At 42.3% G+C, this 27,955-nt stretch overlaps 1 protein-coding gene across 1 annotated transcript in view; it reads left to right on the top strand.

Moving 5' to 3' along the window:
- Nucleotides 1-25,233, top strand: part of susd6 (sushi domain containing 6) — a 34,922-nt gene extending 9,689 nt beyond the window's left edge. The window contains exons 3-7 of the mRNA XM_037750959.1: nucleotides 21,729-21,923; nucleotides 22,391-22,585; nucleotides 22,709-22,850; nucleotides 23,904-24,388; nucleotides 24,657-25,233. Of these exons, the coding sequence (XP_037606887.1) occupies nucleotides 21,729-21,923; nucleotides 22,391-22,585; nucleotides 22,709-22,850; nucleotides 23,904-24,388; nucleotides 24,657-24,682 (1,043 nt within the window). The 3' untranslated portion in view covers nucleotides 24,683-25,233. The remainder of the gene's footprint in view (nucleotides 1-21,728; nucleotides 21,924-22,390; nucleotides 22,586-22,708; nucleotides 22,851-23,903; nucleotides 24,389-24,656) is intronic.
- Nucleotides 25,234-27,955: the final 2,722 nt, after the last annotated feature.

The following is a 27,955-nucleotide window of genomic DNA, read 5'->3' as shown; positions in this document are numbered from 1 at the left end:
TGCCTACCAATACCAAGGAGATGTGTCCTCAAATCCCCAGCCCACGTGCTCTGTGTACTGTATTTGTGTGCTTTCTGTGTGTGCTCCACATACTCCGGTTATTTGTGGATGTCATACATATAACAGACGGTATAAGATCCTTAGACAGACCCTGTGTTCGTGACAGCTGGTGCGTTACATAGGGGCAAATGTGCGCCCTAGAATTTATTTCCAGTACCCATGATGCACCTGCGCCTTTAAGACTGCCAGTCAACTGATGGAAAAGGACAGGTAGTTCTCTAGACTTCACCACTAGGACTATTTCCACTGGCTACTAGACCGACTATCTCATTTGATTCTTTCGGGGCCGTTCACTTGCCGCATCTAAAATGCATGGAAAATGCCAGCTGCACTACTTTTTTTTGTTTCCATTGTCCTTGCGAGGTTGCGGTCCTGTTGTGCCTGTCGTTTCTTAACAAATATAACCTGCATAACCTGATGATGATGACGATGAAGTTGCGGTAATTTAGCAGGAAGCCTCACTGACTAAACTAAACTCAGTCAAAACAAAGATAAATGGATTTCCAGCACCGTAAATCCCTCACAGTAGCTTCACTGCTCGATGTGTCAATCTGGCTGACCTTTCAACTGGATATTGTGGCAGTATGAAGCAAGTAAAATAGTCCGTGGGACTGATCATAAAGCTTTGGATAGCCCTGCACTAAAATAATTAACTTGTTCCTTGTCACCTGACATGCAGTGCGCGCTGCAGCGTTCCAAAAGTTGAAACTATTTTTATCTCGTGATGACGTCGCTCTTGCGTTTGGGCGTGCCTGCCGCGCATCTACACTGACAACAATGGATTTGAGCGCACAAAAGATGTGGCATGTGTACGGCACCTGAAAGAATCTGTATGAACACACCCGATCAAACTAACCCTTTACGGAGTCACATAGTTTCTTTTGTTTTCATATTGACTCTGCTATTATTTACATTGTAATTAACCTAGTTTTATAACGGGTTACGGAACATTCTATACGGTGCTTTGAGTGAGCTGACAACAATACAAAGGTTGTTTTAGGTGTTGTCGTAGCTGTGTATTTGAAGCATGACTTCCTTGTAGTGTACAAGCCAGTATTCAGGCTGACACACAGTTCAAGAGGACTGGCTCTTCAAAATGTTGTATAGCACTTGATATTTGCTCTCCTGCGTTAAATGAATATAAGCTCAAATATATAAAAGACCTGTATTGAAATAAACCTCCTTTCTAACCTCTAACTGATGATTGAGTGCAGAGTTTCAGATTTCTGATGAGAGCATTTTCAATTCAGGCACTGAAGTATGAACTTAAAGCTTCTGAACACCCACTCAGGTATGTTCAGTTATTCTGGCTGATTAGACCTCTGCTCAGGTTGATGCTGGGTCGGAGTCACAAGTCTTCATCTACCAATAAGAATGGTAAAGGTGTAATTAGTCCCGCCCTAACCGGTTCAACAAAGCTAACAGGAGATTCAGGAAAATGTCACTCAATTAGTCTATAGAGAAGAGGTCTAATCACCCAGATTAACTGAGAACACCTATGTGGGTGTTCAGAGGCTTTAAATATTTAGTCACACATCACACGCCACTCATATTGAGAAATGAAAGATTTAGAGTCGTTGCTCCTTGATAACAGAAGTAACAAAGTATGTCTTTGATCACGGTCCTGATTAGGGCGGTGCAATTAATCAAAATTTTATCGAAATATGGCCTACTGCAGTTTTCAAATCGCAGGAGGTGCAATATTAAAGGCAAAATGTGTGTCAAAGTACCATTTTAAATGAAATATTGTGGTGCTTCAGAGATGTCCTGACCTGCACATCATATTTTGCAGGCTTAAGAAAACATCTTTGTTTCACACCATAATCGTTTTACTATGTTTTTCAATGAAAATGAGAATAATGATGTAAAAATTATAATTCCCTCTCATATCGCAAATTGCAGTATCAGTCTGAAATAATCGCAATTACATATTTTTTCAAAATCGTACAGCCCCAGTCCTGATTACAAGAGAAAAGATGTCACTTTAATGCTTATTTGGTTGTCTTCATTGCAGTACAAAAAAAGAGGACAAAGCCAAGAAAAGTGAATATAAATCAGAGCAGCATAAATGGCGTGTATGAAAACATAAAAAAGATTTAACAGAAATCTCAATAGTAAAATAACCAGTGCAGCATTTAGAGCATGGAAGTATCTATAATTAGAAATATTACCATAAAGGTGAGACGCTCATTTTGAAGCTTTAAAGTCATCATGTTATTAGTTCCCTCCCTCTCCTGCACAGCATACATAATGCACACAGGTAATCCCTTGACGTGTTCCAGGGATGGAGATTGCTCTGGAAATTTTTCATGAATATGAAATTTCATCACTGCTGACAGGCTTATTCCAGACTCTTACAAATAGCAGTGTGCGGTATGAATAGAAATGGATACTTAGAAAATATACTGTGCAGCATTTGCATACTAGAGAACAAGCTCTAAACACCAGAGACGGCGCAGATGGAGAGGCATCAAACTTCTATTTGTGGTCTTTACGGAAATTTGACCTTTAAGTGATGGGAAATAAGATGGAGAGACGGGATGATAGACAGTAAAGGTTGAGGTCTCTTTAACAAAGAAAGGAAAAGCTTTGAGCTTCTGCATTGGTGGCTTCATGTTCTCAGTATAAAGGCCAAGACAACAATTTGTTGTACCTGTTAATACGCTCTGTTAGGAAGCAGTCACAAAGCCTTTTGGGGCCGTGGTATTTTTAGCACCAATCACAGTCCGAGCCGTGTCTTTTTTATCTGTTGTTCTCATTGTAAACAAGATTAGCAGCGGGGTATCTGCTGAGCTAATGTAAATGGCTGCCTCAAATTTGTGTTTGTGATTACTGCGTACGATTTGTGTTAATGATTCTTCCAAAAGTAGCTTCATGCTAAACAAAACATCCTCTGCATTCACGCTGGGTGCCAGCAAACACTGTTTTGTGTATGCACAAGATAAATGGCATCAGTCTGGAGGATTTTCAGGGCACAGTGCAAATATTGCTTGTTTCATGTCTCTTCTGAGTCTATCTGACATCCCACTAATGTTGGCTGCATGGAGCTTAGCTCCTAATATGGTGTCAATTCCTTACAGTGAGCCTTTGTGGTTTGTTTCAGAGGAAGTGGACCCAGACAGTGAGTAATAATAAAGATGGGAACTCGGAGCGCCACAGGGTCTATTCGCATGGATCACATGCCGTGTTTTCTGCTTTAACAGTGTTATATGTCAGGAGCGAAAGGACTCGGACCATCCTTGTGGGTCCACTTAAAGAGATAAACCTCTAAAAAGCCATTGTGTTCTGAAGTTGAGTTAGAGCTGGACAGGAAAAGTGCCGGTGAGGACCAGAAGTCTCCCACAAACAAGCCTGCTGTGTGCTCCGTGTGCTGGTGACGTTTATGCATGTTCATGTGTGAGAACGGGAAATGGCTTTCCCCCGGCCTGGGAGAAAAGTGGAGTCATAGGGTAAAGTCAAGAGCAGGGGGAGGAGAGCGAAGAGACGGAGCAGAGAGCCGCCTTTCTTATTTCCTCTGGAATTTGTGTTTGTTTTTTTGATTGTTGGCTCCAGTTGAATACATTTTTCTCCACCTGATGAAGGCCTTTTGTTTTGGCAGGTCTTGCATCACCGTGTACTAGGATATGAGGATGTTTTCTCGAAAGTCAAGGAAAAAGACTCGGCAACTCCCTTTTTCTTTTTAATAACAGAGTAGACTCCAGTGGCTAGCATAGCGTCATGGCTCTGACCGCAGAGGAAAATATCTGAATGAGCCTTGCCCTGCTTCAAGCGTCTTCTAACAGCTGTAGTCTTTGAAACTTGTTGCTTTCTGTAGCCAAACAAAACGGTGTGTGTGTAACAAAAGCCACAGTGTTTGAGTGTGCCTCCCAGAAAGTTTGCTAGATAGGCTGGGTATGCAAACATTGCAGCCCGAGGGGGGGAAACAATGGGTCCTGTGCAATTAACGGTTGAGAATAGTCCCCTGAAGTCCTGTTAGCGCGGCGGTTTGCAGGCAAGCTGGAGTAAAGCAATACGTCGCTGGCTACCGGCTCTGAAATGTGAGAACAAAGGGGGCTTTTAGGGGGGTGTTGGAAGCCACAGGCCAAACCTCAGCAAGCTGCAGCTCCACTAGATCTCCACTCTGCAATTAGGCCCGCTAACTCACTCTGTGTGTGTGTGACTGAGTATATTGAGCACCGCACAGCCACTTCTCTATGATGTCTCTGTTCTTCTGTCTCACTGTCTCTCTTTAAGGCTCCAGCCATTAGCCAGGTGAGACCAGAGAGCCCATTAGCGGCGGTCCGGTCGAATCCATCAGCCTTTCTCTTTCATTACCTGTGTGTTTATCACTTGAGCCATCACTCTCTGCTCTCACCCCGTGTCATTTAGCCGCTCTCCCACCCAATCAGGCCCTAAAGGGAAACTTTAAACGCCTCGCCACACAAAGAAATACTCCATGGAAACAGACACTGCAGTGCGGACCGTTTCATTCACTTTTAACAGTTGACCAGGCAGTTCAATTACTTGGAGAAGATCACAGATGGGCAGGATTAGCGTTAGCTACACAGCGCTGCCGCTTCACCTGCTAACGTCAGTGTTTTCTACTCCCTGACGCTTGGTCGTTGTTCTAGTAGCTCTTCGGTTGATTTAACTGCGTACCTTTCAAAATTTTAAGTTAAATAATAATCCAAATCATTAAAAAAATAACAATTTTTTTTTAGTTTTCTTCACAGAAATTAATGAAATGCTGAGATATAGGCCAGCTGTATATTTCTAGATCCTTAGTGGGGGTTGAGACCCCTAGGTTGGGAACCAGTGCACTGTGCTTATCATAAGATGTGATTTTCATCTTTTGACTCCCATTTTATCAGATTTTTAATGTTTGGGGTGTCTGCGTTTCACATTATTCTCCTGCTGCAGATATTCCTGGTTGCAGTTAGTTTTGTGTGCTGACCACCACCTTGTTATTTCTCCACTGGTGACAGGTGCTGTATTGTAAAGGTTAATGAATGTCAAAGCAGGAAGTGGTGGCACTGGCAGCACCAGGCGTACCAACGGTCCAATCTGATAACATACAAGTCGAGATATACTATATGGCGCATTTATAACGAAACTCTTCCTGGTTATTTGTCATGTTAATACAGTGGGTGTAATGTTAAAACCTGTGCAGTTACTATTATTAAAAACACCATGTTACTTTGTTCAAAGCTTTGTTTTTAGGCCCCTCTCCAGAACTTGAGGATTATTCTGAATCGACATTAAGGCTGCCGGGGAGAGGAGAGGCAGTTTGTAAATTGTTTTCCAGTAAAATGTGTGTGGTTGTCTGAAGCAGCAGGCAGTCATAATGATTTCCAAAGGGCCTCATCTGAGGGACCAGCCTGCTGAGTAGAGGACATCTCTGACTAATGAGCTGCTAAATATATCCCCCAGCCTCTCCTGTCTTCTGTTGCTTCTGCTTCTGTTCTTTCATTCACTCTCTTTCTTTAGTTTTTTCTTTGCTTTCATTCTGTTTTCGACCATCTTTGTTCTTTCCTTTTTTGTTTTTGCATTGTCATGTTGTCTCCTTAAAATCTCACCAAAGACATATTCATGTTAATGTCTTTTTTTTTGTTTTGAACTCTAAACTTCTGTCTCCCATTTTCTTCATCGGTCTTGTCTTTTCCCCGTTCCTCTTTGATGTGTGTTTTTCATGCCTACTGAATCAGTGTGGGCTGATTTTTCGTTACACCGTTAGTCAACAGCCGCATCCTGTTCAGACAAGTTCATCAGCTCACACATAAGGCACCGAGCATCCTACACACATGCTGAATCTGCCAATGGTTGAGACATCCACGCTGTGTCAGACTGTGAGCAACCGTGTCGTGACGCGGGTACAGCTTGAATGGTTTTCTATATACAACCGTAACAGAAGGACACATGGTGATGTCTTGATGACAAGTTGAAGGCTTGAGGTTTGTTCAGCTAACCAGTTTTCTGCGGTTTTCACCATTTTAAACTGTAAACTGACAAAAAGCAGAGAAAGATGTCCATCTCTTGCTTATAGGCCAAAGAGGTAGCAGTTGTTCGCTAACCTTGGTGGCAAATAATGCTGCACTTCACAATAAAGCTTCCAAGCGGTTTCTACTTTTAATGTGAAGCAGCAGTAAATGTTTGGCTTGCATTAGCACCATCTTAAAAGTGCAATTACAACACAAAGCCGCAGAAATTCTTAGGTTAGACAGCAGCAACTAAAGTGCTGACAGCTGGATATAACAACACTTTTAGGTCTTAGTTTAAACAGTTGTTTCTCTTTAGTCGCCTGCAACTGCATAATCATCAGTTGAGCACAACAACAGGTCAGTCAAGGCTGCAACTGTCATGTTTGGACCATAGACTGTATATAAGAAGTGGACGTAGTCACTGTGATGTCACCCATTGGTTTGTGGGACTGCCATTTCGAAGCCTTGAGGTCGGCATTTTGGCCGTCACCAGCTTGGTTTTTAGCCATCGCCAATTTAGTTTTTTTGCCCGTCACCATCTTGGTTTTTAGCTGTTGCCATCTTGGCTTTTTGCAGCCAGAAGAGAAACGAGGGGGTGCAACCGAACCTGAAGACATTTTTAGTGACTAAAATGTTACAATTAACTTTCATGAACTGAAAACACACTCTGAAAGGGTTGAAGTTTTAAGACGAAAACACGGACAACTCCCAGACCAGACAACGCCATGGCAGCGACCTGTCAATCACAAGGTAGCCACGTCCTAAAGCATCCCCTGCTTTATGGTCTATTTGACTCTAAATGGGACCATAATTTACAAAATGAACATCATGCTGTATTGAAGAAGACTTGAAACTAGCGATTGAGACCATAAAGTCATGTTTACATGTTTAGGTAATAAATCAAGTGAGAAGTAGGCTCATTTTCTCATAGACTTCTATACAATCAGACTTCTTTTTGCAACCAGAGGAGTCGCCCCCTGCTGGCTGTTAGAAAGAATTAAGGCACTTCTGCATTGGCTTCACTTTTCAGACCCGGAGGTTGCCAACTGGTTTGGACTGTAATGTCGCCAGTCAGCTTGGTTATCTCCTGCTGGGAGTGCACATTAAAGTAGAGCAGTGTGGAAATACATGTGAACATGCCTCAACATGCCACAGCTGTTGCGAGACATTGGAAATGGGGCAATACTGTACTACTGCATCACGCACAAGCCTTTAATCTGTTGACTCAGCTTTCAGCTTTAGCCCAACCCCAAAATCTCATCAAAACTTCTACTAGTTTACTTGCTAAATAACGTATCCAAAGAACACGTAGGCTACTCGAACACAGTCATTCTCAGGCTGTAAAATAAAGTAAAACCACTTGATCTGATGGACTTGATGATTTTATGCCGACGGGAAGGGCTGGGCTGTACATGTGCTATCCTGCTGCATTCATGTTGCTTGTTGTCATGGGCGGAGGCGCTGTACAGCTGCTCCTCTTTAACTGACTGCATTTCAGCAGAAACGGCTTCATCATTGCTGTCTGATTCATGTCTGCTTCAATGGATGTTCAATAGAGATTGTAATACTATATGGTACAAGAATTTGTCAACTACTTTAAAGTCAAAACTGCTCCAACAAATGAAAATCTGCTCAAAGATAGTAGGTCAACCCCTTGAGAAACTCTATGAATCAGCCTATCATAATAACATCTTAAGGCTGGCTAACAACATCGTCTCTAACTCCAATCATGTTTTGAACAGTGAATATCAACTGTTACCATCGAATCGGAGATACAGGGTTCCACGATTTAATAAGGTTAGACTGAAGCACTCTTTTGTGCATCAGTCAATCCTTAAACTAAATATGGAGCCTAATCCCAGATCAAATGTGCGTTAAAGGGCCCTGAATATTGTCTTCTGTGATTGTAATGTTTAAATGTTTGTATCCTTGTTTATTGTCTTTGTCCTTTCTGTGATGTTGCAAACGGAGCTGCTGTTGTGCAAAACAAATTTCAGACCTGTCTGACAATAAAGTATAAAGTAAGTAAGTATAAAGTAAATAAGGGGAAGAGAGGGGATGACACTCCACAACCCATGATTCTTAGCTGTTCTCACTCCAGAGGGAAGTCGGAGAGTACAGTTGCTGACTCGCGGGCCTGACTTAAAGCATGGCCTCCCTAGTTTCTGCACCACTCCCTTGACACTGCCATCAGTTTCCACTCTGACTACATGATACATGCCTCAATGTCTCGATTTTTGCCAGCAGGATGTCTTAATTAACATTCAATATCTCCTGCCTACCTCTCATTAGTTCCTGTTTTTCTGTTTTGTTCCGGTCTAATGCCATCCCTCAAACTGTAACCAGTCCATTAGGTGGAGTGTTGAGATGTTTAGTGGCCAGTTGGCGTAGCTCCACTCTAATGCCCTCTGTCCTTATTACATCATCTGTAAACAGCTCTCTGCAACACGCAGCAGCCAAATGGCGAAGGTCTTTGTACCGGCCACGCTGGAGTCCATTTGGATAATTGTGTCAGGATTTATGAGAAGCGTGCATGTATGTCATATCTATATTCATTTGCATATCTGTTTGATCTGTAGATTAAAAAAAGATAATCTTTAATTTATAAACAATAACAAATGGACATCACAAGCTCTCAGGGTCCAAAGATATCTCTAGTCTGACCAACAGCCAAATTATGAATTTATAATGAGAAATTGAGAAAGCTTTACTATTTGTGAAGCTATAATCTGCAGATATTTTATGTTTTTAGTTGATAAATAACTGAAACAATTATCAAAACTGCAGCTTTTTTTTTTAAACACGTGATCTTTAACAGCTTGTGTTTATATGTGTGGGCTGAAACCATTGTTATTATTATGGGCTTGAGTCACATTATAGATTATTTGGAAATTATTTTTCACATTTAAAAAATAACTAGTGACGCATATGTTGACTTAACGCTTGATGACTTATGAGTCACAACATTTATTTCAGTATGTGTAAGTTAACAACTATATTGTCTATTGTTTATGGCTTCCTTTCACACTCTCACACTCTCACACTCTCACTCTCTCACAAGTTACTGGTGAGTGTTGGTGATGTTATCCAAGCTTTGGATGATGATGCAGTTTCGTATCTGTTTTTGCGACCACAAACTGTTGGCTGTGTTAGAAGTCTAGCCAGCGGTATAAACAGTACTTAGCATCCTCCTCATGATGATAAACAGTAGTTTGTCGGTAACTCTCTCACTGGACTTCCTCCTGACAACAAAATTCCCTTCATCTAGTGTTTTTAAAATGTGTGCACTTCCTCAACTTATCTTCTTGTAAAAAGACTTGAAGCTTTGTCCAACTTGTCTTGACGTGGCTTGCTTGGTTTTTACTTGAGGCTAATGGATAGTTTCTCAGGAGCTTGATATTTTTTTGGAGAGTATAAGGCGTTCAACGGGGCGGAAAACACAACAGATGTCGTTTGTTTTCTTCCGGAAAAGGTTCACATGATGGGGCGTGACGAATCAGGGAAGGACACGTCATGACTGATAAGACCCAATCATATGCTCACAATGTTGTTCATTAGGAACATACCCAGAGCAAACAAAGACTTTAAAGTATAGTAGTATATATACTCTATACTATATACTTTAAAGTAGTAAAGCTTTGAAGTATATAGCCGATACTATCTATTAAGAAATGCCTGGATTGTCCTGGTACAACCTTACTAGCAACAATGTAAACACACACAGTATCTGCACTTACTTTTGGCGAGTATGTCCTTTAATAAGCTTTCCTGTATGATAAGGAGATTGGTTTTCAGTACTCTCTAGTGTATTTTGAGGTGATAGCAATCTGCAATAACCTATACTGTCTACTAAACACACACCATGTTAGCGTGTAAGAACCCACTAGTGTTAACAACATACAGCATACCTCTCCTCTCAGCGGAGCAGTCAGCTGCATGTGTTAAGAGGTCATACACTTGCTGCCATTTGTTCACCCTCTCGGTGACACGCCGGAGCAGTTGCTCCATCAAAGTCCAGTTGGACTCACTGTATTAGGGTGATGATGGCTGGCTATAACAGCGACTGCATTGTTGAATCATTGGAGATGTAATTCAAAGCGCGGGACGCCGTCTCAGTTTTTAATATCCCTTTGTTTCCCCCTGCCTCTTTGTTTCTTACGGGGATAAATCAACACAATCATGCATCCTAAATCCTGTTATAAGTCTTCCTGCTCTCTGCTGCAATGTGACCGCTCCATTTAAAGTTGCTGTTGTGTTTTCTGTAGGACAGTATGTACTGTGCTGTTTCACTGAACCTGTTCACCATGCAAACCCAAGCATGCAGGTAAAGATAAGAAACGCCAGCTGCAGACTAAGCTCTGTCTTACTGCAGGTTTTTTTTGTAATTACTATTACAGCTCTCAACAGATTTAGGCTACATCCACACTAATACGTTTTTGTTTTAAAACGGTGTTTTAATACGAAAATGATCTCAGTCCAGATGAGCATTTTAGGGACGTTTCAGAATTAATCTCCGTCCATACTACCATGTCTGAAAACACATATCACATGACCATTCACGTACACTGGGCATGCGCGTGCCGGTGTAAACAGGAAGCAGCGCTGGACACGGGAATTGATGCAAAGTGCTCAAATAATAGCGTTCCTCCTGCGCATGTAGGCAGTAGTGGTATTATAAAATGCAGAATTTAACTGCACAACAGCTGCTAGCATAGACAACAAGGTCAGCAACACTTTTAACTCGTTAGCCATGTTGAAATTAACCACTGGAGGTCGTTGTTTTCTTCCGGAAAAGGTTCACATGATGAATCAGGGAAGGACACATCATGACTGATAAGACCCAATTAAGAAGCGAACCTGGGTGTCTGTGTCATCGGTTTCTGTCCGCCCAGACTAAAACGCAATCCCAGAGATTTCAAACTAAAACGGAGTCAGCAGCGTTTGAAAACGTCTCCGTTTTAGGGGCTCGTAAAAGGCCGGAGTAGTGTGGACACTAGGCATAAATGTAGCAAAAGTTATGCATTAAAGGTAAGAAGTATTAGTGTGGATGTAGCCTTAAACTACCCTCCCCTCGCTGCTACTACCAACATATGAGCGTGCCAGCCCGGGTAAGCAGGGTTGGGATTATCTCCCTGACTTTCACCTTCAACAAATGTCCCAAGCTCAGCACTCATACACCTCTACTGGCCGGTCGGCCCAGGCTGCTGAAATATGATCAGCCCACAGTCGCATTGACAGTTTTTTAGGGTGGGGGTGTGTGTATGTGTGTGTCTGAACACATGCACGTGTGTGTAGGAGGGGTCCCACACACTCTTTTGTTTTCCTCTGAAAGCTGAGAAGAAGGAATGTCTGCCTCCCAGCTGTCCTCAGCGGCGAGGCTGATAGAGGAGAGAAGGGGGAGCTCGCCGTTCGCTAACATCCTCCCATCTGTTACTGGAGGGCACAGTGTGTATGTGTTGTATCTTTGGGGTTGGAAATAGGGTCACACAATGGCGATACCCCCCTCCCCTGCCCTCACCCACCTCTCATGCATATTTAACCCTTCAAATGCAAAGTTGTCTGTTGTCCTGTTCGCAGGCACGCTGCTTAAATCTGTCACAGCGCCCCGTCCCTCAGCGAGCGGGGACAATGGGGTGCGCACGTGGCTTTTCTAAACGCACTGCAACAGCAGGGGAGGAATGGGTGGGGAGAGTGAGGATGTTTCTGTCTGTTTAGAGACTTCCTTCACCCCTGGGTGTACGCAGTGTGCGTGTGTTTGCAGCTGCAGGAAGAGATGTGACGAGCAGGACCGCTAAGTTCTCTGGAAATGCTCTTTTGGAAGCCCACAGCTGTTTGACTCATGTTTTCTGGCTAACTTCCTGTTTACTGTAGAAATGACACTGTTGGCTTTGGCGCCGACGTACAATCGGTCTGCCTTTTATAGGAGTGTGTGGCGATGAAGTGCCCACCGCTCTGTCTGACACTCACACCCCTCAGATAGGATGTCAGTGAGCAATGCCAACCCGCTGATTACAATGCCGCCTTGGAACACTCGCAACCTACACTTGCATAGCGAGTGAACTGTCCGCCTGTATCTGTGTGTACTCTTGCATAAATGTGCCGGCACCTCCCTCACACTGCCTCCCTGTTCTTCATCCTCCTCCGCCTCCTCCCTCCTCCTTCTCAGTTAAGTCCCCCCCACCTTCCCCAAGAGGCCCTGGAGATGGAACAACGGCGCTTTTTGAGGAAAAAAAAAATGGGTTTCATGCTTTGAGGTTTCAGCTTTGTTCTGCATTCTTTCTGCCCTACAGTAATACAAGTCCACCTTTTCATAAGCTGTTTTTTTCTCCACGTTTTCTTTCCCATAACCTTTCCCCCTGTTCAACAAAATCTGCTTTAGTTTTTCTCTTTGAGTCAGTTCCCAGCTGTTATGAGAGGACAGAATATGAAAGCAGAAAGGACTGTGTGTGTGCACTTGTGTGTGTGTGTGCGTGTCAGTGTTACAGCATGACGACTTCTCACTCGCTCGCTGTAGAATATGACTCTGCTAGTATCGCTCACCCAGACGTTAAGCGTCCTGTGTTGCGGTCACCCAACCAGGTCAGCGTACAGCGAGTTGTGTCACTTCATACTGTGTGAAGCGTCTCTCACTGAAAGCTGATGTTTGTGTATGTGTGAAAGAAGGAAAGTGAGTGCAGGAAACGTACTTTTATACATACAATATCACATTTTGCAGCTGAACTATGACTCGCTTAATAACCTCTAGATTACATTTTCACTGTCACCGGAATTTAAGTCAGATTAACGTATGAGTTTACCAAACTTTAACTTTCTAATTATGTGTCTGTCTTCTATTAGACTACCACTTGCTTATAAAATGTCAGCAAATTGTAAAAAAAAAAATGCCCATTACAAGTTTCCAGAGCCCATGATGTGTTCAAATATCTTGGTTTGTCTGTCCAACAGCACCAAAACACAAATATATTCAGTTTGATATCATAAAACTGAAACTATTCGAGTGAATCATTCCCATTATTGCTTGAAAAATGTCCTAATGAATATGGAAACTGTTAGAGATTTGCTACTGTACTTCCTCAACATACAACGTTCTTATGATTTCTTATGAAAAGCTAATTTTTCGTGCCTTTTCCTACGAATTTCCAGCAACATGTGACGCACGTCTCAATTTCCGCTCCAAAATAAAACTACTTAGTTAGGTTTAGGAAACGGTCGACTTGGTTAGGTTTAGGCAACAAAACTATTTAGTTTAGGAAAAGATCGTGGTTTGGGTTAAATAACAAACGCAATTGGCATAACTTAAGTACGGAAGCTACCTGACAAATAAATCAATGTTGACTTCTGGTTTCACACGGGAAACGGACACCGGTCTCCTGGGCAAATGTCCGGTGTTTTTTGACCCACCCATCCACCCCGACCTCCTCCCTACGCGGCGTTTATCGCTCTTTATACTTCCTGGTTCACATTTAAGTGGATTACACACAAATTGATTTTGTTGGATATCTACAAATTACAGTGTATGACTTTTCGTATAGGTATAGCTCCGAATGGTGTATGAGAACAGCCTGACTTCCTTTGTAGCGTGACATTCCCGCCTCTTTCCCCATCTCCCCATTTCCTGTCTGCAGCTACACTGTCAGCTGTCCAATAATGGCAAAAAAATGATCTGAGGAAATTAAAGACTTTTGAGCAACTACTATCTGCCGATGGCAGAAATGAGTTGTGAGCCCTCCTATTCTTTCCAACACCACCCCACCGTGCTGCACTGTACTGCACTCTAATAACAACAGCTTGGCTAAAAATCCCACGGATTAGCGGGAGAGACGGGGGAACGTGGCAAAAAACAAAAACACCCTCGGTCTAAAAATGACGGCAACATCATCAAAAACAACAGAGGGCTTGGAGTGATGCCAACGAAGCAACATAAACATATTTACCAGGCCAAAGAGAGCATCATCATCCTCTTGGTTTTTTAATCCAACACACACACACACACCCCTTCAGCATACAGTAACACACACACACAAATTCCCCTGCTTCTTCTTGACACACTGGAAAACACACCCTCTTTTATGGCCTATTGTTCTACGGAGCAGCCAAACAGCTGGCTGCAGAAGTCATCAGTATCTGATCTGCTTTAGAGCGCTCCCAGCTTGTAATAGAGGATAATTAGAATTTTAATTTGCCTGAGCAAAGAGGGCTAAAACCCTTGTCTTCCCCCCCTGCACCACCCGTGTTTTCCTCAATCCACCCCCCCTTGCGGCTCTTAGCGGGCGAGTGCCATCGGTAACAGATGGGGAAAGGGAGATATTCACAGCCAGGCAGGCACTTCAGAGTGAGGCAGGGGATTTTAACGCCCCCCGTAGCCCGAGTCTCCTCCGGCGCAGCCTCAAGGCGCTGGATGTTGGGATTAGCGATCAGCCTCGTGGGCGCTCTGTCCCGGCCCAGTCCTCCCACTACACGAAGCATCTCTCCAACCTTTTAGCAGTTAAGCTCTTTGATCAGCTTACACTTTTGTGCCCAGAAGATTTCTAATAGTTTAACCTTTTTATATGTCCACTTTATTTAACACAATGGCAAATCTTAAGCACCGTTTGAGTCTTAAGTGGATATTAAAAATACGGGTGGGAATCACCAGAGGCCCCACGATACAATATTATCACAATACTTAAGTCACAATACGATTTTATTGAGATTTTAAACATTTTGCGATATGCATATAAGTATTTCCGTAAGATATATTATCTTTATTATTATATTTATTACCTTTTCCAACTGCAAATTATGCAGTTTGTCAACATCTGTTTTATCTAATAAGATATATTTTTCACTCTGTTCATCTCAGAGTTTTCATTCACATATCTTGAGGTCAGAGGTCAAGGAACAGAATAAAACAGATTGATCTGCACACCAAATAGCTGCCGTTTGAAGGATTTTTTGACGCTGTAACGTTTAATAAAAGTCCTTCAAACGAGAGCTTTTTGGTGTTCAGATCAATCTGTTTTATTCTGGTATATTTCTTTGATCCAGAGTTTAAGGGACCCTTTTGAAAATGGCCATGCCAGTTTTTCTTCACCAAAATTTTGCACAACTTTGGAGCGTTATTTAACATTCTTCCTAACAAGCTAACATGACATGGTTGGTAACAATGGATTTCTTGTCCTTTGGTTTTCTAGTTTCATATGATGCCAGCATCTTCACTACTTTAAGATTGAGCCTGCTACAAGATAGATGGATAGATAGACGTACTTTATTGATCCCAAATTGGGAAATTATTGTGTTACAGCAGCAGGTCATCCAGGCAATGCACCGGACCAGTATATAAAATGAAGACTAGAGAAATATATCAATAGAATACACAATAAAAATTATATTATAATACACTATAAATACTGTATACCCGACTACTATGACTAGCATAAAAAAATATAAAAAATAACCCTAGAATAACACACTATATACAAGTCACAATGTTTTGTTTTTAAATAAAAATAACATTTGAATTAATTATTATAATTAATTAGCTATTATTATTATTATTTATTAATTGATACAACCTCTGAAATACAGAATAGTGACCATCAGATTGTTTAGATGTTAATAGTTTATATAATAAAAGATCAATACTTGATGTCTTGATACAATATTACCACACAAAATATTGCGATACTATGCTATATCTACTTTTTTCCCACCGCTAATTAAAAACAAACATGGGATGATCTCTGACACGTCTTTAAACACAAATGTACTTAACATTTCTGTCTTTTTTTTGAAGTAATGGAAATATATTTTTCTTTCTCGCCTTTTCCACTAGCTTCCACAAGACTCTAAAAAACAGTCATTATTGTTTTCTACATTTCTCGAAATCCGGCTCTCTTGAGCAAACTCTTCACATCAGACCGGTGGGAGAACAGCTTGTGTTTAACCGTGACTCATTCCCCTCCTCATAAGCACAAAACATGGCGTGCTGAAATCCACTCTGGCATTGCTTAGTGCTTTAATCAGTTTTTTTTCCTCCCTGTGTGTTTTCAAAGCCAATATTCAATCTGGGCTGAGAGGTCCGATGGAAAAGGGAGAGACAGCGAGGTTATAACCGCTCTAGCGTCTCTGGATCCTGAACCAGCGTTTCATTCTTTCCTCTAACAGAGTCTCTCCGTTTGTGCTAGCCCAACCCACAGTGTGGTATGTACTGTAGCTGACGGCTGCCTCCTCTTCCCATTGTTGTCGTACAGAGCCTCTCCCTCACGCACACAACTATTGGTCGACCTGCCACGACATGTCTCTTTTTGCCTTGTAATTGCTCAGAGCCACAGCGCTCCGTGATGCTGACGTTTCTCTGCTCTCTCTTCCTATCTCCCCTCCCCCCTCTCTCTTCTCTCTTTCTGCCTGATGATGACTACCTTCTCCCGTCTGTATTTGTCTCTCTTTTTTTCTAACCTTTCCTGGTAATTTGAAAAAGTAGTGTCACATTTTTGATGATGAATATATATATTTGTCTCACATTCCCGTTCTAAGATAGACAACTCTGACTTGTTTTGACAAGTATAATCTCACAGGAGTGATTTTTAAGTTTAAGATCCACTTCTTTTTTGACATTTCATTACCTTTCCATATTTTGTCTTCATTTCCGTTTTTTAAGCTGACATAGGTACGACTTGTTCTATTCTCAGGGGATGTAGTGTGCAAAGGAAGTCTGTGTGTGCATTTATGCATATCTAGTCTATATTTGGGCTCCGTGTTGTTTGTTGCTACTAATATGCAAAATATACAGAGTAGGGCTGTTTTCATCAACAATTCATCTGCCAGTTAGTTTCTTGGTATAGGTTAGGGCTTTTTACCAAATACCTTGATGATTGTAGGGTTGACCAAGAAAATACTTAAAACAATTATCTTTTTGATAAATAATCCTCAGTAATGTGGATATAATGACTAAGTGGGTAGGCAAATGATAGAACAGCTAGAACAGTCTGGTAAGTTCAGAAAATGACATCACTTCACTGTAATGCAGCCTTTAAAACCAGGAAAAGACAACACTTATGCCATATTACGATATCCAGACCTTGTATAGTAGTCCAAGGTGGTGATGTATTTAAATTACATGTTTTGTCCAACCAACAGTGCAAAACCCAAAGATAGTAAGTTTACTAACACATGTGACGAAGAAAAAGCCGTATATTCGCTCATTTGAGACGCTGGAATCAGAAAATGTTTGCTTGGAAATTGACTGAAACGAATAATTGATTATTAAATTAGTTGGCGATTACTTTTCTCCCGATCGAAGCATTGAGTAATTGACTAATTGACCTGACTCTAGGACCAGTATGGTAACATAACCTAGAGATGCACAAAAAGGCGGCTGCTAACAAGTGGCTAAATGAGACAACTAAACGTCATCATGCCGACTCGTCCGCCTTTAGCTTAGTGGTGGTGACGTGAAGTCATTACTTCTGACAATTACATTCACACTTCAAAAATCATAAAAGTGGTCTTCATTTGTGGAGATCATCTTGCTGAACAAAACATGTTAGTATCATAAACGTGTGTTTGCCACAGAGCTTATTTTCTGCAATAATCCAAAACCCAATGGAAAAAACCCATTTGCTTTCTGTCGAGGGAACGAGGGCAACTTCTAACTTCCTGGTTGGCCTACTAAAACACGTCACCCTGGAGCACTTTACTGGCAACTTTGTTATATTGGTTTAAAACCAGTAAAGTTAAAGATACAGAAAGTCTGAATACTTCAAGTTGCTTTGTCCAATATGGGAGGAACTGGTAAAACTTGGTCAAATTCATACTGGTACTTTGTGCTCTTCCTCATACTGTAATAAAGGACCTGGCTGTGTGTTTCACGGCAGGTAATGGCTTGTAGCGGAATTTCTTAATGCCATCTAACCACTAGTTCTTGTGTAAGTGCGATGAATGCAAATTAATCTGATTTTGGAAACCTCAGGCTGGTTTGTACAGGCAGCACAAGGTTTCCCTGGTATGAGAGGGAGAGCCTGGTTTGTCACCACCAGATTTAAAATAGACATTTTACTGGCTTCATGGTTCATTTAGACCGACCTCACTTCAGTGACCTCTGTGACCTCCTGATCTCTCTGTAAGAATTAACCCTCGAGTGGGTTAAGCCTCACACTGTAACCGTTTCTTAGCACTAATGCGGCGACGTTCCTTGTAGATTTAACAACCATACAAACAACAGTGGATTTGCATAAAGCTACGAGAAAAACTAGATTTTCCCAGTCTGTATTTGATGAGGAACTTTTCTCTAGAATCCTTTGTTTAAAAGGCCCCATGTTTTAAATACATGCACGGTAGTTAAAAATACTACTGTACACCTTTTTATATGATAATGAATAAAAGTACTTTGCATGCCTTTTATTTCTGAGACAATCCTGCAGATAAGAAAGCTATTCAAAGTGAGATAATGAATGCCGTTAACACTCATCTGTCTTCTGCAGTTGCATTGACTGCCTCCCGCGCACCACAAAAGATCATAACAGAGGCCGTCGGCTCCGGGCTATTGTCCTAAACTGCCCCCTCAGGCCTTTTTGTCCCCTGCTGCCTCCCATCCCGGGGTCATCCATTCATCACCTTTACCACCTCCATTAACACCAGCTCCTCCTCAGAGAGCCTTTGGTCGCCCCGAAGCAACTCCGCGAACAACTGCTCGGGTCACGGTGTCACATGGCATCCTGACATGTGGGTGTGCGCTGAGATAGTGTTTCTGCATGTGAGTGAAAGAGCGTGGATGTGTTTGAGTGAGAAGGATTAACACGCAAACCGCGTGTAGTGTTGTATAATATTAAACAATGAAAATCCGTTTGTGTTTGAGACATTAAAACAGACTCTTTGTCATGGCTGTATTAATGGCAATACAGTTGATCTGCACATGTGGCTCTCTACATAATCTCAGCTAAACCACTGAATTATAATTCTGTGCTTTACAGGGCTGTAAATAGTTGCATTAAATTTGTTTTCAAAACATTAATCTTAGTCGATTAATCGACTAATCGGCTGTTTTGGTCTTGGTCGACTAAGATTTCTTTAGTCGACTAGTTGTTTTTCATGTTGAATGAATTATTTCCAAGAAATGTATGAGCTCATCTCTGGTAAAAACAAGATTTAAAGAGGTGCTTTTTGTGTGATTCTTTGTGGAGAAACTCAGTTTTACAGATCTGTCGATTAAATCAACTAATCGATTAGTCGACAAAATTGTATGAATGTTAGTCGACTAAGAATTTCTTTGGTCGAGGACAGCCCTAATAATGAGTTGTACTTAGGGTTGTAACGGTTTCAAGGTATATCACATACTGTGGTATTAAAGTTTATCATATCCTCTCACATCCCTAGTTGTAGTCCTATAACAACGTATCTTGTGATAGAGGATGATAGACTTGGTGAGTAGGCCATCAGTAGTAGTTGTATATAGTTTTATAGTATACCTGTATTAAAGCAGTGCTTGAGCACACACTAAATCTGTCCCCAGCTGAATCCAATAACACACCCTTTTGGTATCACACAGTCCTGGGAGTGTCTTTGTTTGTGGGTGTTAAATGTGTGTGATTTTGTGTGTGTGTGTGGGTGAGTAGGCGCTCGCACATTCGAGTGTTTGCTTTTAATCTTGTGCTGCCAGCTTAGAGCGACGCTTCTTCCCGGAGATTAGAGGATGTTAGAGGCAGCGCTGTGGAAATAGTCCCTCTTTTCCATCTCTAAACACACACGGAGGCGAGACAAAGTGGCTGTTTGCGACATTTGTTTGTGTCACGCAAGCGATAAGGCCTCGCAATAGACCGTGGCTAATATGATTTTATAAATACTCAGACCAAGGATTAAATAATGAGCCGTATGGTCATTAGCGTTGATGGCATTATTAATGTTCTTTTATTGTGGGGGTGTTTTTAATGCACTTATGTCTGGGCCTTGTTACTGAGAAAAATCACTGAGCGTTGTATAATTCCGTTTAATAAATCAAACAGATAAGATGTCCACTGAAAGTCTTTCGCATTATGTATAATGACCCAGATGGGTATTAAGTGTTGAGGGTTTGTATTTGAAACATTTCCACTGAAGCCCAAAGTCACGCAGAACCACTTCCTGATGATCCAGATCAGTCGTAATAAAACTGGTATGTCTGTCGGCCATTCTCTAAGATCAGTAATACTGACAGTAAAGCCGGCCTCCTGCTGTCGTGTCTCAGTTTACACAGGTGTTGCAATGTTATGTCAGACCTGCTGGATTTAGACGCTCTGCTCTCGCCAGATTGCAGCTCCGAATGTGTGTGTGTGTGTGTGTGGAGTTGTGGGAGTGCAGCACACATTCAGATACTGCGATAAAACTCAGACACAAGAAGCTGGCGTGACACACTGCAACATCATAGCTGCAGCGTGGGAAGGTGGATCAAAGCGCAATTAACTTTAGGTCTTCTGCCTCATCCCGTCGTTATTGGCCGGCTTAGAGCTTCGAGTCTGTCATTAGAGCCGAGCAAATGAGCCCCGCTGTCTCACCGCCGGACACGTCGACCCGACGCTGGCCTGGGATGGAGACAGTTTAATGAGCACCAGATAATGGAGAGAAATTAGATCTATATGGAGCTTCTCGTGACGTTTTAATCCACTGTGGGGCTCTTCAGGTATCCTCCGCACTGTACTGCGCAGCACGGCTGTCCCCACCCAGCTTGTCATGTTGATACAGTGCTTCTCCCTCGCCTGTGTAAAATGCAGCCTAGTTTCAAGTAACAATACCTCCGAGTTTTAATTATCAGCTCGACCTGTCAACTTGACAGAGTTTCCCTGTGAGGAGTTGTTTGACCCAGTGGCAGCTGCCTGCAGAGGAGCCCGGCAGACAGTTTATGTCAGCGTAATGATAGAACAGCACAACGGGCTCTTCTCTATTAGACTGTGATGGAGACAGCCATAACATGAGCAGCATTAGTGCTCATAAGTACTCTGTTTATTTGACATAATATTGGTACATTATTTGTCAAAGAACCAGATCACATGTGAGACAAATCGTCTCCATGGCAGGCCTTGGGAATCTGGTGTGTGAATTTATTTATTTAGTCATTTATTTATTTATTTTTATTATTATTCAGACATTAAACATTTAAATTTATTATATTTTTTTATTTATTATATTTTTTAATTGAATTTTATATTTATATTTTTGTTTTATATTTATATTTATGTATTTATTTATTTATTATTATTATTATTATTATTATAGACTTTTTTCTCCTTTTATTTTTGTATACTTTGTTTTTTTTCAATTTACAGTTACTATCTGTTATTATATGTACATATTATTTTATTTGTTGTGGTTTAGGTTGTTGTAGTCTTAAGGAAACAATAAAAAGCATGATTTAAAAAAAACTGTTCCCCCAGCAGGCCTGTAATACATTTAAATCCCTGCATAAATTGAAAATTAAGATGTTCCATATCCTGTCTAAAGGCGGTTTCTAACTCGACCAAGTTTACTTACACACTTTTATAATTACCTTGTTACCTTACATTATTAAAATGTGGTTCAGGATCTCAGTTTGGCTTCTGGCCTGAAGCTGGTAGTTCCTCACATAAGGAGTAAATGTTCATAAGTCCAGCCTAGAGCCAGAGGAAGAAGCTCCATATCTGAACCTAAAACGCTTCTATCACTTTACGCCTTCAAGCAGACGACTCATTCTGATTCTCTTCTCTTGTTTCTGTGTCCTTTTAGGTTGTGCGCGGCCACCCGGCGTGCAGCACGGAGACCTGCTGAACCAGACCGAAGCTAACCGGGGCTCCTTTCCCCCGGGCACCCTGCTGACTTATGGCTGTGAGCCCGGTTACACTGCAGATGGGACCACCACCATCATTTGTACCAGCTCTGGAGCCTGGTCCCATCAACCGCCGCGCTGCATCAGAAGCTCCGGTGAGCAAAAATACATACATGAGACAAACACACAAGAACATAATTTAGCGTACAATATAAAGTAGTGTATGGTCTGTCATTCATGCTCACATGCAGGCCTAATTTGTCTGTCTATAGATAAGCCGTATTATAACTGGAATGATTCATTTTCATGGTTAAGTTCATGGATTGATGAACTTTAGAATTTTTTCTCACTTCCTGAAAAGCCAGCTGAGGTTGAGCATGTGCACTTAACACACATGACTGCATGAGAACTGAAATATCGCATCAGTTCAATATCACACAGAATCATAACACCAATAGTGAGGACTGTCCTTGAGAGCCAGCAGGGAACGCTGGGAAATTTCACTCAATACGAGCGTTTAAACCACAGGAATCAAACCTGACCACAGGTAGAAATAACGTTCGATACACAACAACAGCCGCGATTGTTAAAACCTCTATCACCTCTCTGCCTCTCCTCGCAGTGTGTTCGCCCCCCACTGAGCCAGAGAACGGCGGCTACCGCTGTCACCCGTCTCCCTGCCACCGCCTCACCCAGAAGACCGTCATCGAGTACTTCTGCGACGAGGGCTACGCTCTGAAGGGGGACTACAAGTTCCTCACCTGCCAGAACGGCGAGTGGGACGGCCCCATGCAAGTTAGCTGCCGACTCACACAAGGTCTGTCGCCTCAGCTAACTTTATGTTTGATATCACACACACACAGCTTCATGCAGGAAATGTAAATGAAAATCTGTGAACCACATTTTCACTTCCCGTCTGTCTCTTCTTGTGCCCGTCAAGGAGACAAAGAGCCGAGCTCTCCGCTAGGTATACCCGCTCTGTCTATTGTGGCGTCCACAGCGAGTTCTGTGGCACTCATCCTGCTGTTAGTGGTGCTGTTTGTTCTCGTACAGCCAAAACTCAAGTCCTTCCATCACAGCAGGTAAGATACACACACGCATTACTGTATTCTCACTCCTAATATATAAGTTAAAGAGATAATTCGGGTGTTTTGAAGTGGGGTTGTATGAGGTACTTATCCATAGTTGGTGTATTACCTACAGTAGATGGCGGTCGGCATGCCCCCAGTTTGGAGAAACAGACACGGAAGCAATGTACTGCTGTGGACGGGGCCGGTAGCAAAACATATTTTACCCACTTAAAAGAAAGGCCCACCTAAAAAAATCAATATCAGTTTAAGTGTACAATATATTTAGAATATTTTTGTGAGACGGTGAGACGGACGACAAAAATGGTGCCTACAAAACATCTCTGATCCTCTGAATTCTTCTGTTGTTTGACATAATAGACTCCATTGTGAAGTTGTTCCACATAAATAAAATAGCTCATTAAAATATCGTCATATATTTGACACCACATTAGAATGCCCCACTTGACCCAGAGCCTTCAACCTCGGTGTCTCTTCGTGTGCCTTTTGTTTTCTCCTTGGCTTCCCCTGAACAAACATGTTGACAAGGATTTCTTACAAAACCTGTTGTTGCCAGAAACTCTTGGGAGCTTTTATTTCTGTTTGCTGTGGGAGAACACAGCCCTTTTTTTATATCTGGTGCTGTAAAACCACCTCCCAATATGTCACAAAGTGACACAGCAGATTCTTTCTGTGGACACACCTATTATTCAGTTCTGGTTGAAACTAGTTAGAAAAACAAGTTATGATGCACAAGACCTAACAACTATTTTATCAAGGTGGCATTTCTTAAGTACTTGAGAAATGAAAGTAAATGTAGGATAAAGGAGTTAATCCCGTCACAGTCGCTAAACGCCACGGTGATAAAAAAAGACCACGGTTATTTGATCTAATGCTCATTGGCACTCCTGTTGATTGTGTTGTAGACCTGAGAGCTTAGTGCAGCCTGCTATAAGGAGATTGTACAGTCATCGCTAATCACCTCCTCTCTGCTGCGGCACGCAACACACCTGACAGCATCACGCCTATCAACCTGTCTGATCTACCTTGTCTCTCTCTGTCCACCAGGAGGGAGCAGGGAGTCTCAGGCCAGTCCAGCTCCATCATGGTCGAGGGCGTCCAGGTGACTCTGCCCTCCTACGAAGAGGCCGTATACGGAAGCGGCGGACCCTGCAGCGCTTCTGGTCCTCCTCCTTCCCCTTCTCCGACTCCTCCTCCGGCTCCTCCGGAGTCCCGGGTCCCGATCGTGCTCTCCGAGGGTCTTCCTCAGGGAGCCATGGGAGGCCAAGGCCCCAGCAGAGCCCGCCACCACAGAGACTTAGACTTCTGTCTCCCATCCACGTCCTCCTCATCGTCGTCCTTCTCCTCCCGCCGTCACGCAGAGACGGTACTGGTTCATCAGGCCCCCTCTTCCTCCTCTTCCTCTTCATCATCATGGGCTAGAGATCACCCTGGGGGTGCATGCGCAGGCCCCCTACCTCTCCGTAGAGACTCTGAGAGTAGCGATCAGCACAGTCTGCTTTCTGTCACCTCTACGGATGACTTCTCTGATGGTAAGAGGAAACAGTTAGCAGCCCTATTAGACTACTGTTCTTTGTGGAGAATAACGTTACAAATAGCCAATTAGGAGTCTGTTAAATATTGCCTGTTGTTTTATTGGTTAAGACCTCAATCAGAGAATGTGTATAGTAGACGAAACAATGATGTAAGCATGCATGAAATCAAGTAAAACTGAAATGTTTTGGTGATGTAATGGACTGGTAAACAGCTGACTTTTGAGACACGTCTCTATTCTAACACGTCTGCTCTGTTCCCCTGCAGATATCCCCCTGCTGAAGGAAGCATGAAGCCTCCCAGCCCGCTATCAGCGTCAGCAGCAGAGCCCTTATTTCCCTATCTGTCACTGCTGACCAGAACTGACTGTGGCTGTACTTCCCCCTTCGACTCCCCTCAGCAGAGAAAAGACTAGAACTGTGTCCCCGTCCTTCCCCAATGCAACCTCTTCTGCCATTGCTACCCATGCAGAGCAAAAGCCAACGACGGAGCACCACTGGACCCAGCTGCTGGATCAAACTAAAGACAAGCCGGACAAACAAAGTGGTGCCAGCTCAACATAAATCCTGTAGATCCTATGTATATGTAGAACATACATACCGAGTCAAGGTTGTGTACTGTAGGCTGTGTTTCACCATACCTCCTCCTTCCTCTATATAAACATTGCTCTCAGAGGCTTCATCGGAGAAGGCTATAGCAATCGAGACACGTCGGCTCTGTCTGGGATTACTGCGGATAAAAAAAAAAAAACTAAAAAAACTTGTGATGTTCGCTCCTGACGCCGTGGCGCTCAGAATCGTCTTCCCGCTGTACTTGAAAAGTTGTGAGTGACGGCTGGGTTTTTTTTTCGCGGCCCGCTTTGTGAATGCTGCATGTTGTTTTTAGTTATTGCTGTCACAGCACGGTGGCACTCTGAATGAAGCATGAAGCCTCCTCTCTCTCTCTCTAGCTTTCTGCGTATCCGGGTGGCGTCTAGCATATGGATTAGTGGGATTGAGAACCACTTCACAAGAGCTAAAAGCAGGGTGCAGCATTTTACGAAGCACCATATCAACATCACTATAAAAAGACCCCTTTCTCTTCTGTTGCCAGCTGCACCCGGTATCTGGAAGGTGCTCCTTCTGTCGCATGGGTGGGATTGATTGGTGTTTTGGTTTCAGGACGGCGCTGTACGTCTTACTTGTATAAGGAGAGGGAGACATGATGTCACATTTAGTCTGGAAGCTTGAGGAGAGGTGATTTGGGCACATGACTAAACTTTAAGGTTGTGTTTTCTTCCCCACTGTATTTATTGGTGTGTGGCTTTGAGTTGCTGAATCTGAGTGTGTGTGTGTGTGTGTCAGCTAAACAGGAGAGGACATGTACTTCTTATGGTATGCCTAGCCATTTCCTGAGGCCTGTACTACGAAGCGAGTTCAACATACCCAGGGTATCTTCTCGTTATCTGGCTTAACTAACCCTAACAAACAAGATCCTGCTAAGCGGTCCTACAACGGCGGTTATCAACCCAGGATTTCTCAATCTGGCTATGAAAGGGGCGGGGTTTGCTGCGTATGACCAATCACAAACATGGACAAGTCTACTATCAGCAGAGCGGCATATCTTACAAACCAAGAGCAAACTATAATATTAGACAAATATGAACAAGTTAAACACATAATCCAGACTAAAAGTAACACAGTTGAATCTGCCAAATGCAGGAAGGACAGCTGGCAAAAGAAAAAAATGCCAATGTGTGAATGCGTCAATTGATAGATATGTGTAGATTGAGAGATAGATGTAGCCTAGAATTATGTAAGTAAGGGATAATGTACAGCGAAGCAGTCTTGCATCGCCCTGAAGCGATTATTTCACAACAATGACCCGCTCACTGTACATTATCCCGCTTAATACACGGCTACTTACTTGAGAAATCAATCATTTGACACAAAAACGGTCCGCCAGAGTCCGACATCAGAACTTCGCCCATAGCAACGGTCTGCTATAAAGAAATAACAGACCGTAGAATGCTGTGATTGACCAATCAGAATTGAGTATTCAACACAGCCGTGTAATAAAAGCCTATAAATAACACTGTTGACAATTTCAGCCTTCTCTCAGCTGTGTCCCTGACTCCGGCGGTGTGAAATGGACTTGAGAGCAAGTAAAAAAATAAATATAAAAACATAATTCAAAGGGGTCAACACCCACAGCATACAGTAAATTGTCCTTCCTGCGTTTGTCAGTGTTGCTTTTAGCCTGGATAATGACTTAAACTCCTTCATATTTGTGTAATATAGACTGAAAACCCAGGGTTAATGAACCCTGAAGTTACATTGCTAACCACGAATCCTGCTTGGTAGTACAGGCCTCTGATTTGCCTCTCTTCAGATCAGACACTGGCTTCACAATGTCCCCCGTCTTTCACCGTAGGAAAAATATCCCTCCCAGCGTTGAATAAGTCACATGAACAAACCAGCGTCACTTCAGGCAACGAGTCCACTACACAATGTGTGTATTATTCATCTGCTCTCCAGCTAGAATATTTATCATTTTCTGCTGAATGGCTGGAAACACACAAATCCCCTCAGAGGAACTGGCTGTCTCGCCCACCTTCACGCTGAACCCAAGACTCTCCCCCCACTCTTGTGCATTATGGACACAACTGCAACTGGTTGCAGTGAAAGTTTTACATCCACTCACTCACCCCTCCTAATGCCAAAATTTAAGAGAGAATTATTTTGTTAGAAATCATCCTCTGTCGCCAGTTGAAAAGCTTTGGTGGTTGAGCTGGTTACCCTGGAAACGGCATGACTCCCGAAAGGATCCTGAGAATTACTTTTCAAGCTTAAAAAAAACAAAAAACGTCTGAATTTCTATTTTATTTGGCATCCGTGGCTGTCTGTCTGTCAACGGCTACATTATTAATGCAAACAGAATGTTGCCTTAGACTTGTACATTTTCTTTTTATTTTGTATAATCTTAAGCCTCCGCGTTGGTTGCTTTACAATACTGCAACGTATTCTGTTCTCCCAATGGCCTTACTCTGTTCTTTTCTATTCTATGCATAAAACTGTCTTTGTGTATTTATCAATGAGTTTACTTTTGTTGTGGACAAAAGGAATGTCCGTTCTTCTCTGTCCTCCCCTAGCTGTAACAGCTACTGTGATGATGATGATGATGATGATGATGATGATGATGAACCTATAAGCACCTATATTTCACGATTCCTTTGCTTCTCCTTTGCTAAAATATTATGGGATTGAAAAGAAGAAAAAACGTTGCGTTCAGAAGCACTGTTGTACGGTGTTGCGTCCCTGAAAATAACAGGTTAAAAAAGTACACATCTTGATTCTTAGTTTCAAATGCTTTCAGCTTTGGTTTTTCCTCTGTACATGGCAGTGGGTGTGAAGATAGTAATTTAATATTTGTATAAAGTTTAATTTAATTTTACAGTGTGTATATAACTTTCTAATTAAAGCTTTCTTTTGAATGTGGAAGATGATGTGTCATTATTTAAACCCAAATCAGACTCTGTGTTATTCTTGGAAAATGTTGATCTAACTGACATAAAGTACAGGGCCGCT

The sequence above is a fragment of the Sebastes umbrosus genome, chromosome 18 (genome assembly GCF_015220745.1).
Source record: "Sebastes umbrosus isolate fSebUmb1 chromosome 18, fSebUmb1.pri, whole genome shotgun sequence".
In the NCBI taxonomy this organism is placed as follows: domain Eukaryota; kingdom Metazoa; phylum Chordata; class Actinopteri; order Perciformes; family Sebastidae; genus Sebastes; species Sebastes umbrosus.
This window is presented reverse-complemented; position numbering and strand designations above follow the sequence as displayed.